Source organism: Lepisma saccharinum, chromosome 5, assembly GCF_977018435.1.
Source record: "Lepisma saccharinum chromosome 5, izLepSacc3.1, whole genome shotgun sequence".
NCBI lineage: Eukaryota > Metazoa > Arthropoda > Insecta > Zygentoma > Lepismatidae > Lepisma > Lepisma saccharinum.
In genome coordinates this window covers 88,788,549-88,802,227 of record NC_139233.1, presented here as the reverse complement: position 1 = coordinate 88,802,227, position 13,679 = coordinate 88,788,549, and the positions used below count along the sequence as shown (strand labels likewise).

Sequence of the window (13,679 nt, the reverse complement as noted above, 5' to 3'; positions counted from 1 at the left end):
ACCTTTATAGGCACCAGACAAAAAAAAGGCGGGGCTGTAATTTTCGTTCTGGCTCGGCTGTGTAAAATACATCGCAAAAAAAAAAAAAACACGTTTTCTTTGCTTCAACCAACTTCATTCACCCTCCCCCCTTCCCCATTCAAGGGAGCAGTCCAAACTCCTTCCTTGACTTGCATTGTAATCCAGTGTGAAAAAGAAACTTGCGATCTGTCTTCACCCAATGCGTATTCTAGGACACGTCATTAAACAGCGTCCCAGTCGAAAGTCATTTTGGTTTGGAATTGAATTTCACTTTAAACTGTATATTTAGTCCCGATTAACCCATCAGCATAAAATGAACAAGCTTTATGAAACTGCACACTTTTACATATCAAAATGGTAGATCGTTATTTACTCTCACGTTAATCGATGATTTAATGTTGGATATAGGAGTATTCCCAATGTCAAACACCCACTCCTCCAAAAGTTTTCCCCTTGAATAATGTCTTTTTAATCGATCTCAGCGACCATTCCTACATTGACCACTTTTTTTTCTTCACATGAATGGTTCTGAAGAAAAGCGGATGTGAATTAAATTTACAGTTTTGCTTATCAGAAGGCGCAGAACATGAAGTTGTTTTAACTCTTGTTTTCCTTGCTGGAGATCGAATTTCGTTATCGTCAAATGAAAACAGCTTTGCGAGATTCAAAACAACTTTTTCCTACGCGCTGGATGAGTCATTGCTGTTATCGGCAAGCAAGAGCTTTGCAGACGCTAGACAAAACACTGGCGCCAGCTGCATCATAAAAACAAAGGAGACCGGCTGGAAGTTCGAGCAACAGGTGGCGGAAGAGAAAAATATCAGCATTTTAAATATAACGCAACTGTCGAAGATGGAACTTTTAACAGTAGTGTAAAGAAGAAAGAAATGCCCCTTGCTTTATGTTTTGCCATGCAACAGACAATAAATAATACGGGTAATATTTCCTATGCAGACAACAGCATAAAAAAAGACCTGAATTCTGCAATTATCAACATTGCCGTGCACACCAGTGGCGGAGAATAAGCTGGGAAAAGGGGGGAAGGTGCCGTGCACACCAGTGGCGGAGAATAAGCTGGGAAAAGGGGGGGAGGGTTAATTTTTTTATTCTGTTTTTGTTCGTTTTCAAGAATATATCCAGAACTGGTTGCCCATTTTAGACGTTAAAGGAAGAGGGGTGGGTCCACTTCCACCCTTGCCTGAAATCAGCCCATGTGCGCACACGAGCAAGAAATTCACCCCTCCCCCCTTTGCTGACAGGAAAAAGGGGGAGAAGTCAGTCAGCCAACGGAACACTTTTTTTGGCAGATATTACGACACAATTAGGAAAACGTATGAAGTGGGAAACGGGAGTTATGATGCACGTAAGATCGCAGTAAACTTTTGTGGAAACCTGGATGACAACGCATTAAGCGGGTTGACGATCTTTAGTTCGCCTATGTGGCTTTGATTATCTCTAACAGTTTCGCTTTTTTATGAAGTGTTGCAGGGAACAAAGAACACGTTTTAAATGAAAGCGGTTACTGGAAGTTGTCGGTACAAGGTCGAGAGTTGCTCACTCACGGGAACCTACTGAAATCTAGGTCAGAGCTGGACAGATGGGCCAGACTTCCAGGTGCCACGCATCTGTATTTTGGAACATTCCTGCAATCTTATCTCTCAAGGTGGTATATTTATCGATGAAAGAGCTTGACCTGCCATACACATTGGCAAAGACTGCAAGTCCAGCAGTCATTTCGGGCTTCTCCCCCCCCTCCACCCTCACCTGCGAGTTTTCAGCAGCTCTTAGGACAAGGAAACAAGTCAAGGTCGATTTAAAATAACATCCAAGCACATTCGATCTTCTCTTCTCGCGTATCCAAGAGAAAACGTGGCAAAACAAGCCTGGCACCTTGGGTAGCGGCCGTCGGGTGCGGGGTAACATTGGTGCACTTTAGGGAGGGGGGGGGGGCAGAGGTCAAGTGCTATTGGCTATCACTCAAGCATGGTGTGGTGGTGTCTATTTTTAGTTCAGATCCAATTGTGAGCGGTAGCGCGCTCGTGAAGGGAATGATTGGGAAAAAAACGCATTTTTCGGCCGATTTCCTTCAATTTTTCAACTTTTTTTTCGAAATTTTTCACGGTTCCCGGGATAAGGGTCGTTACTTCGAGGGGGTCGTTATACCCAGGATCGTAGAATCGAGAGTTGACTGTACAGAGAAACCTCACATTTACATTTTGAAGGGACCAGGCTGGAGAAACTTAAAATGTGGAAAAATGTAAAATCGAGGAAAAGTTTATACCATTTTCCTATGTTGGGACCATCAAGGTTAAATATATAATGCGAGAAAATATAAAATCTCCATTTAGTCTCAAAAAATATAAATGTCAAGCTGCATAATAATATTTCAGTTTCATGAAGTAATACATTAGTATATGTGGAATTCATGCTAAAGATAAATCAAGTTTTCTTGAGACATACAACAGGGTCTATGTAATACGGGCTTCTTAAAAAGTAACAAAGCTGCTTTACTGAAATAGTAATGCAGTTACATATGTATTTCTAAAGGTACAAGTAGCATTGGAGCATGATTCGTTTGTATTTTTAGTTAGTCAGGGTCTGACAAAAATACACATTAATGTTACAAATACAGTGAATCCTCGATTTTACGTTTTTCAGGGGACCAAGCTGATAAAACTTAAAATACGGGAAAATATAGAATTGAGCAAAATTTCTTAACATTTCACTATGTTGGAACCATCAAAATTGAATGTATAATGTGGGAAAATGTAAAATCCGGGAACACAAAATCGGGGTTCCAATGTATAATGAATGCAAGAACAGAACAGTTTTGTGACATTTGCATCCAAGTACTGCTAATTTTCACTCTATGTGTTTATTATATTTGTGGAGATACAAACATATCATTGTACCGAGTAGAATGCAAAATATTTTTGGCAAAACAATATGAATTATACGTATATTAATGCAGGACTTTGAAAATATTTTGTCCACTTTCAAAAATAGATAACTGTAGCCATACTTCCTTCCGTTTGCATCATATTGGAAATATATGGGAAAAGGAATCGCCTGGAAGTTCCTGACACTATAAAGCTTGGGTCACAAACCATTGTCTACTCAAGAGCTTTAACTGAGTTTTACTGAACCACAGACGGCAATGTGAAACTCATGAACTACATGACTCAAGACAAAATCTCCTACTTCTTTTTCAATTATTATTGTGGGGGCACAGACTTAACAGCAGTAACGACAGTTCACACATATTTGATAAATGATAAAACTTAAGACAATGTCTTCTCTGCGTACTTATGTTTCATTTAATTTTAGGGTGAACACAGACGACAGCGATTACTCCTAGAGCCTTCCTGGGAAGGACGAGCGTTGCACTGCCAAACCCCGTGCTCTCAAAAAATTGGGATGAGAGTTTGAAAAGCTCTTTGCTAGATAGGCTTCCTCAATTACACCTGTGTTTTCTTATATGCAAATGACATATATTCGTACTAGAGTTCTTATCAGTTATCATATTTTTATTAGTTTTGTAAAAAAGTATTATTTTTTTAGTTTTCCTTAAAGTGTGGCAGAACATTTTTATTACATTGTTGACGTTTTGAATTTTACTTGGAAGAAAATTTAATTCAAGGAATATATTGTAGCATGTATATATTGTGCCATCTGTTGTGAGTTTTAAAAATGATTTTTCTTTAAAATTGAAAGTTATCAACAATGCACTTCACTATAATAAGTACACATACAGGCTATTATCATATATACTTCAGCTGCTTCCTCTTCCGTTGGGTAGAATTCAGAAGTCCTTAATGGTGAAATTTACCCTGTGAATATGTTTTAATTAAACCTTCATGGACTGGTCTAGGTTGGATGAATTCGAAAACCAAAATTAACAAGCCTACTTTCAAGAGGATGTATCAGAACAGTTGGTTCTCTGACGGAAGGCTGTACAGTGCAAGCAGCCTTGCATCCCTCTCCAACTCAAAAGCAAAGAGGCCCCCACAGACAGTAGACACTTTGACGCAGTTGTGGGGCTTATCACTAACCTCTACCTACACCTATGCAACGATCTCTGTGACCAGGAAGAGAGAAACTGACTCGAGTCTTTCGGAAATGTTGAAAAGTGAGTATGAAAGGATTTTTTTCTCAAGGATAGTAAGAAATTGGAGAAGTATGCTTTAAAATATTATATGAGCTATTACGAAGTGTCCCTGTGGGATTAGCAGGTTGGGTCCCGTTAGCAAGTGTCGATGTGTGCGATGTTCAATGAAAAGTATTACAGTAGACGTTTCCTGATCCGGCCTTTTCTCTGCCGGCAGGGTTAAGTTTCCTTTGAAAATCGGACTAATCCTTCTTCCAAAGCAGGTCCCATGGACTTGGCATCACATGGGGCATGGAAGAAGTAAAGCCGCAGAGGAGAGGAGTTAATTGTAGACACTTAGTGCTGCGAAAGCACACTGGCCACGCACAAAAGGTTTCATAGTTGGCATTCTTCTACATTAAGTACCTTGTCTTGCGCCACGTTTCCCTACGATGGCGAAAAAAGAAATTGCAACAAAAAAATGTAAAAAATCACAAGACATGAGCTGACAATGGTTGGTTTCAGTAACGCTCCACTCTTGTGCCCCTGGGTTAACCGTGACTGGCACATGAAAGGATGAAACATAATTTTAAAACCTAACTTTTCCAAATCTCAGACTCCCAAATTCCAACTGATCCACCCCTATCCTCCCTTTTCTTTCTTAGTGATTACACCATTTGCAAATAGCACTGCTTTTGTGATCTTTCTTCACTTCCTTCCTCGGAGCATTGTTAAAAAAATCCCCACTTCTTCAGCTTATTGTGCAACTCTGTTTCTATGTCCAAGAGTTTCACCACGAAAAGTGCCAGCAAACGGAACAATATTGTAGTGTGCGGAAGGAGTCCAACAACTTCACATTTCTAGTAGTGCGAATGTAAAGATGTTCTCTGAGTGAATCGTGCCTCTTTTTCAAGTTGATCAATTTTGCCAAAAATTTCCTAATTGTCCACGCATTTTTGAACCACTTTCTGGACTGTTCGTAATGTAAAGGCAAGGGAATGGAATTACATGTACCAAAAAAAGTGTTAGATATGTAAATGCATATTTAGTTATTTTAATCAAAATATGGACTCACAATTGTGAACCAGTTCACTTAGGTAATGCATAAGGCTCTCGTGACAAAAATTGTAATGCAAAATTGAAACACAAAATATGCTTTATTTTCTGTTAGGAAAACAATGGATTACGAAAATTTGTTTTAAGTGCTGAAACGTTCTCTCCTCCCATTGCCGCTAAAGACAGATTTGAGGGATTCAGATGGCTTTATGAGCAAAAATTTGAAACTTATATACGTACTTACTTCTAGCATTGATATTGTTGATACTTCACATGTTACACTTATACATGTTACTCAATTTCCATGAAAGGTGGAGTTACACCACTTCCCGGTTTTCAAGGCACACTTTCCAAAAAATCAAGGCTACAAACAGATGTTTTCTCTATTTCAACCTTATGCATTACTGCCTCTCACCACCCACACACATACACAAACAGGTATATCAACAAAAGGGGTCTGTGTGATTGCAATATATCCAAGAAATAAAATTTAATTCAATTAAATAGTATATAATTAAGGCAAGAAGTTTACATTTGCCATTTTACATACTCAGACTCGAAATACATCTACAAAAACAAATCACAAATGTTACGGAAATCTACAAAAAATTGTTAATTGTATAAGAATTTCAAACTCAAATGTATCTTGCAATAATCTTCCGTCTGTCTAATAGGTTGTTCAGCAAAGGACACTAACAAAGTAAACAGATTGAGAGAATTCTGTTTTATTTTCAGTGCACTTTCTTTTCTTTCCTCGATAAAAATAAAAGCTAAACTGTGAAAAACTTGCCTCAGGGATTTATAAATATGCATAAATTCAATGTGATTTGGATTAATAAAAATTGCAAATTTTCACACCTATGGAGAAAAATTCACACAGAATTCCGGGAGCCAATAATTCATGCATAATTCCTGGTGAGTAGCCACCCTGTTGCTACCTCAGTCATGCTAAACCAAGTTGATCTGCAATCCCTCAGGCATTCTGAGAGATGGGGCCTCCCCGATGGCGCAGTGGTAGCATCGTCGCCTTGTAATCAAGGGATCCCGGGTTCGATACCCAGTGGAGGCACAAGTGGTTCGGATCCCACTTTAAACTGTAGGCCCAGTCCCAATTAGCCTTACTGTTCACAAAGTGGACTTAAAACACCAAATCAATCAATCAAGCATGCTGAGAGATGAAAGGTGTGGGAGGGACAACAAGATGGTTGCTGGACCATGTGGTGAAGAGCATATGTTCCTTCAGTATTCCTTCACCCACACCCCAGGCAGCAGGTCACAGCATTTATATTGAACTAAAGAATGCAGAGATCTGTTTTGGGGAGAGAATGGGGGTGGAAGAATAAATATTTATAGAATATGCGTGGACATGACAAATAAAATAATACGTGGGGAGTCCTTAAGGCTTGACTGGACCTTTGGCAGCCGTAAGGGCGATTTTTTTCACATTTTCGTCTCCATTCGAAAAACCACTGTGATATTCCAAAATATGAAAAATTACATACGCTTGCAATTCCTTCTAGAGCATTGACGTGAATTCTCGAGTAGTTTGCTACATATTATCAATAGTTTAATAGACTTACATAATCACGAAACTATTGCAGGGTGTCTGCAGTTTGTTAAAAAAAATCCTTGATTTTTCCAGGTTTTCCAAGAATCAAAATTTTCCAGACCAAGTCATTATTCATGCATTTACATATTTGTACAAGGTAAACATTACATATGGGCTAAACACCACACTTAGAAACCAAATAAACTAAGTTAAAAGTAATAACAAGAAGAAAAACAATGTTGGATAAGGGCATCAGAGGTGAGCTTTTACATAATACTTGCCACATGTTGACTAATGATAAAATAATTCTTTTATGTAAAAATCATAATAATATAGCATAAATAATACATAAAGGTAGTAAAATTTAGTAATATATATGTATTAATGGGAGAGGAAAGAAGAGTTTACAGGATTCTTGTGGGGAAACCTGATGGTAAGAGACCAGTAGGACGACCAAGAAGAAGGTGGAGGGATAATGTTGAGATGGACCTAAAGGAAATTGGTAGGGATGGAAAAGAGTATAGTTGCTTGGGATAGGGGCAGATGGAAGGCCTGTGTTGCAGCAGCCATGAACCTACGGGTTCAAGAAGACTAGAAAGTTAGTTAGTTATGTATTAATTCTAATATGTACCAAACACAATCCACAAATCCTAACAAAAAAGTGGTACAACCCATTTACTGTAGTATATTGCTAGTTCAAAACATGACCTTTTCCTAGAGTATTTAATATGTAATTTCTAAAGTAACTGTGAGTAATACTCAGTATACCAAACACAAACAAATTTAAAATTTCTCTCTTGTCCATTTTTCTTCTTCAAAAACGTACATTTAGTGCGCTCCTGATTTTTCCAGAAACACAGCAAATTTCCAGAAAAAATAAATTCCTTGACTTTTCCAGGATTTGCAGGTTTTCCAGACTGATAGACACCATGTATTGAGAATATCTAGATAACAAGGAAAGCAAACTACACAAAAATTTACGTCAATGCTTTAGAAGGAATTCTAAGCATATATCATTTTTCATATTTTGGAATATCACAGTGGTTTTTCGAATGGACACAAAAATGTGAAAAAATTTGCCCTTACGGCTGCCAAAGGTCCAGTCAAGCCTTAAAATAGATCTACTATACAACTATCCAAATTTAGATATCTGGATTTACCCATCCTTAGTTTTGAGGACACCATGATATGCTAAGCCTCCCAGCAAAATGATTAAGCTCACACTGATACTCTCTGATACTGACACTACAATGTTAGTTGATACTTGAAGACAACCAATATGCCAATGCTGCCACTATATCAAATCTCTCCAATACCTTTAATATGTAGGTGCTACACTGAACATTACATGCATCAATTTACAACACTTAATTAGACGTAAATGAGTTACTAACTTTTTCCGCGAAACTTACTAGTGGAGGTTCTATTAATTTCCGTGGCTGCCACCATCTGCTTGGGAACTGTTAAATAATATTTACAAATAACTAACGAACCTTAAAACTTTATCAAAAAATTACCTTCAGGTCATCATCAGTAAAAGCATATGGATCATTAAATTGAGTTTCTGCTGGGTATGATGATTTTAAATGTGGTGGGCACAAAGTATTTCTTCTCTGCAATACACTTATTCTTCTTTTGTCCCACTCTTTGTTAACTTGGCAACGTCCAGCTTTCAAGTCTGCTAAGCATCTGTTGTCAAATATTTCACCAGGTTCATCTTCAGTGTGGAATAATTTCCCTGCAATGATCAATTAGTACATCAACGTAATTTTCATTAAAAAAAAAAAAAAACAGTGATATTTCATGCTACATGTCAACAATCTCATGCAAGTCATGCGTTAATATATTCAATTTTTTAAACGTTAGTAAGTTAAGGGGGAAAAAATGTTAAAATAAAGATTTAAATTCACATCCTGTCAACACTGAAGACACGGAAGGTCATGCAGATTCCATAAATATAGATTGATTAACAAGATCTTAAAATTCATCCTTATAATTTTCCACCCCTATCTAGATAAGTTTGAAAATTTTGACTGACATCTGGATGAGTGTTCTGACTTTAAGTTTGCTTTTATTGCAACTGTTGTTTATGCTGATTTCTCTCAGCTGAATTTGATGTCAATAAAGAGAGAGGAATTGGCATATGTTGGCAGTGTAATTACTCTAAAAAAACAAGCCAGAACAAATTTTCACTGCTATCTTATTAGCCCAGTCAATAAAGGTCTCACGCAGGCCATAATTTCATAAAGTGTAAGTTGTTAGGTCACTCATAGGAGTGAAAAAATCCCAAAGTGCCAAACCCCCAAATCTCAGATTAGCAGACTCTTACTTCCTGACTTATATTCTAGTAACTAATGCTCATAAGCACATATATTTTTAAAAATCTTGATCATTATTAGATGGGCTACAAAAAATGTTCAGTTTAATTTCTTGCTATGTGAATAGTTTTGTCACAATTAAAAAATAAAAGATTTTTGAAAAAGGTGATTTTTCTAGTACATTTACTTTGTAACTTTTGAATAAATTAAGTGACAGGAAATTCTTCTGAATAAAAGTTGTAGCCTAATTTATAAGCTACTAGCTGATTACCCGGTGTTTCCCAGGTATTTATTTATCCCAATCTTGTATTAGACAGGAAAATAATTAATTCTAACTATAGTGTAAAATGTAACTAATTTTAAATGTGATCGTGAATGTCACCAATTAGCTTAGCGACTCCGAAAACTATGGATTCTACATTAATCTAGGTCATTTGTGGCATTTTATTTTTCACCCCCTCTCACCCCCCATGCCGATAGGTGATGAACTTGGAGTTGAACCGCATTGGGAGTGTCACAAAAACTATGGATTCCATTCGCAACACAGCCTGAATGTTAGACAACCCGAGAAACATTATCAGTGTGCAGATTGCAGAGAGTCACGAATGTCTGTTTGTGCGGAATTTAATATCGGTGGTTCTCGATTATTTTTACATGCCACCCCTTCCCACCCCACCACACCCCTAGGGGTGCCAGGGGTGTCTTACCCCAAAATATTATTTCCAGATTGCAAGTGATACATGTACCAAGTTTGGTTGAAATTGCTCCAGGCATTCGAGAGTTATGCCGGAACAAACAAATATACACACCCACACACACACATACATCAATTTTTATCTATATAGAATAAAATGATGAGTTTTTAATGTATTTTAATCTACGATATGCCATAAAAAATGTATCTTCAAATAGAGAATACTAACAAAAAGTGTGCTTCTTAGCAAAGATCTATATCACAGTCCGGCAGCAAAAGACTTTGTAGTATTAATTGTTTTACTATTTATATTTTCAGTTGAATATCCTATTGCTATCACAAGCTTATGTTCCAAATGGTGTCAATTTTCATAATAAATCAATAAAGCTATTTTTGGAAACTAAAGATAGTATTGTGTAGGTGATATACTTTACTAATGTAATTATCACTCATAGTCATGATTAGACAGAAGTTGCAGAAAAGCAATGTAAAAAACTAAATTAAATAAATGGCCACCCAACATGTACCTTATGGTGAATGCCCTGGGAACAACTTTAGTTTACTTTTACTAAAGTAATCAATTTACTTACCCATCCCTGAAGGAAAATCCTTTGGCACGTTTCTCATCTTGTTATACACGAACTGTTCGCTCACAGAATTTCCTCGAGGCTCCCTTGGTGTCGTAAACATATAATGGCGAGTTTGTTGAATGGTATGTGTGGAGAAAGATTTCATCCTGAAATTGTGCAACACGTTTCAAATTAAAATAACACAAAAATACACTAGAATACCAAATAATGTAACCAAAACAAAATTTTAAAAATGCAAAACACTGAAAAACACTCAATTAAGGTGAGGATAAAGCAGAAGAAGGAATGATAACACTCCTTACAATTTGTCGTACGAGAACCAGAGAAACGCAACACCAATTTATCAACTTTATGGGAGAGAGGAAAAATGTATTGTTAGGAATGTCTGACTCTTAAACAGAAGCAGCTTATTGAGGATATGTGACTCCACCTTACTGCTAAGGATTACAAGTGACTCCAAATAAAGCTCTTCAGAGAAGTTTATTTAAACAAAACTGAACTGCATTTTGGAGTTACGTTCCTCTGGTTCTCATGTGACGAATTACACTAGAGCTGAACCGATATCAATTCCCACTGATATTGATGCTTGAAAAATTGTAACAATTACAATTTGTTCAAAATACCACAATTTACCACAGTTCTGATTTAAAATATATAAAAATTACATTAGGATATAAAAATATATGTTACAAAATCAAAAAATACATTTTTTTCACATAATATTGGTACAAAATCAAAGAAAACTTCAAATTTTGCATAACATCCAGGATAATTAGACTCCTTCGTGGCCATGTGGTCTAAGGTGCTGTGCTTTGGACTCCGATTGCGAGATGGTGTGGGTTCGAGTCTGTCTGAGTTCAGTCTCTAGGTTCTTGGCCTGTGTATAGGACATGTGGCAACCCACCATTGTGAGGACATGGGGGAGATACAAGTGAGTAGCGTAACCCGGTCTCGGAAATCTCTATAATGGCTGGGGGTTTGACGTGCTGCTGACCCCACATCACCTCATTACCGGTTGGAGATCTCCACACCTCTAGGTAGGATTGTGGGAGGGAGACTGGCAATCGGGAGATCAGCCTAGGCCCTTCAAGGGCTGCTGAGCCATGGGTTATGAAATGTATATCCTGCAAACGATCATAATACCAGAAAAGTATCAGCTGGCATTGGTAAATAAAATTCATCTGATACAGATTCCACTGGTATCGGAAAATATTGATGCCAATGAATCTGTATCGGCTCATTCCTAAATTACACATTTTATGTCAATAATTACCCACCTGAACTACAAATTTACAATGAACACACAATTACAGCATGAAAAATATCAAGTTTCTCTGTAAAAGTTTATGTAAAGGCTACAATGTTTACATTGTGCTCTACTGTTTTCAGCTTATTCAGTGAACATCAGTTTTTTAAAAAAAATAGCTGACACCTTTTGCAGGAATTCTCCAGTTTCCACCATTACCATAAATTAATCTTCCCTGGCCTAAGAGGACAATACATCAATATATCCCCTATTCCCTACATCACCTGAACCAATCATGGTTAACTATCCACCACCGTCAACAAACAAATCAGCAAAGCTATTTCCAACTCACACATTGGTTCAGGGTGGCTACAAACAAGCAGAAATGAAATTCCCTGACTTTTCCAGGTTTTCCAGGACGAAAATTTAAATTTTTCCCTGACAATTACAAACTAAACTAAATCGATGTTTTTTCAAATGGAAATAATAAACTCATACAGATCCACGTACCAATATTATTTTCTATGAAATTGACTTAATTTCTCTATTCTCTATGATTTGAATCCAAACTGCAAAATAGTGAATTTTGAAAATTATTACAATTCATAAGCTAGGGAAGGATTATGGAATTTTATCATACGCAGCAAGTTTAAAATAAAATGCTTGATTATTTTTAAAGTTACGACTAAATGAGTTAAGATTGAAGAGTAATTGATTAAGAAATACAATTTGTAATATATCAGTCTCCTTATACATTCTCGGTATTATATGTTGATATTTCCACTGAGGTTTGGAACCCTCTGCTTGCAAGAACCATGAGTGCGGACTCATTTTTCAATACATAAAGCTACTTCTCTCTTTTCTCTGTAAAGCAAACAACTTAACTCTTTCATATAAGTGAAACAATTGAATTGAACAAAATAAAGTGTCATATTTCCTTACATTATCAATGCGATTTCTGCTTCAGTACAGTACATCCAAGTGAAGTACTGTGAAACTGACAACATGCAGATATATCATTAATGCTGATGAAAAGGGTATGTAGGTGCTAGAAATATAACGCAAGGAATTTATAGAATTGCATTGTATAGGTACCTGATTTAGTTAACCACACATTAAAACAGGAACACTCTAATAATAAAAGCTTCTGAAAGTTCATATACGAGGGGCATCCTGAAAAAAGCTCCAATGGTGTCTATACGCAGCACTAGTGGTCGGAGAGCGACACACACACATGCAGGAAGGAAGAAGTGGCATGTAGCTATAATCTGGTACAGTTGCAATGCAGCCGTTTTAGGACAGTTCTAGGTTCAAGATTGCAGCTCTCATACAGTATCCCACTGACTGCGATGTAGCCTACGTGTAGTAATTAATTTTTGCATGCTCAGAATTTGGCACAGAGCCACCAGCAATCGTGTGAGGTGTGCAGACCGGACGTCATGAGTGATAGTATGGTTAGACGATGGTGCAGACAAATCACGGAAGGCCAATCAAATGTGCACAACCCCATACAGCTGAGTACACACGGGCCCTTTGCATCACTTCAGGTGCGAGATCTTGGACCACTCCCTGTACAGCCCTGGCCTTGAATGTACCGACTTTCATCTCTTTGTTTAACTGAAGAGGTTTCTGGCAGGGCAAGGATTTGACAGCTACACTGCGGTAGAGATAGTTCCAGTCTTTGCTGTCAGACACATACGTATAACATGGGCATACAAAATTTAGTGCCATGTTATGACAAATGCCAGAACAACGGTGGTGACTATGCCGAAAATTAGGATAGGACTCACTGTTACTAATGTAATAAATTACAACTGATATTCTTGTTTTATTTATACCTAATCAGCAGACTCTTTGATATTTTTTTTCAAATTGGTGTATTTTCTTATTATTTTTATTTTTTACTATATGGTGTTATTTTTCCCAAAATTCGCATTTTCATTTTAGCGCATTTTCTGGCAAATATCTGAAATTATACCTTCATGGTGTTTTAAAACTACTGTTTCAAATTCTAAGTCACATGGCTTACGCCTCTTCGTGAGAGTTCGATATCTTGAAAGTTATTTTGGGAAAGTTATTTTTCATACCCCTTAATTTTAAGGTAAGAATTTTAGATAA

General features: G+C 37.1%; 1 protein-coding gene across 4 annotated transcripts in view; it reads right to left on the bottom strand.

Moving 5' to 3' along the window:
• Positions 1–13,679, bottom strand: part of LOC145987935 (uncharacterized) — a 132,869-nt gene that overhangs the window by 25,535 nt on the left and 93,655 nt on the right. For all 4 annotated transcript variants that reach the window (XM_083122761.1, XM_083122759.1, XM_083122760.1 and 1 more), the window contains 2 exons: positions 10,316–10,461; positions 8,231–8,451 (listed from right to left, as the gene is read on the bottom strand). In XM_083122761.1, the coding sequence (XP_082978887.1) occupies positions 8,231–8,451; positions 10,316–10,461 (367 nt within the window). The remainder of the gene's footprint in view (positions 1–8,230; positions 8,452–10,315; positions 10,462–13,679) is intronic.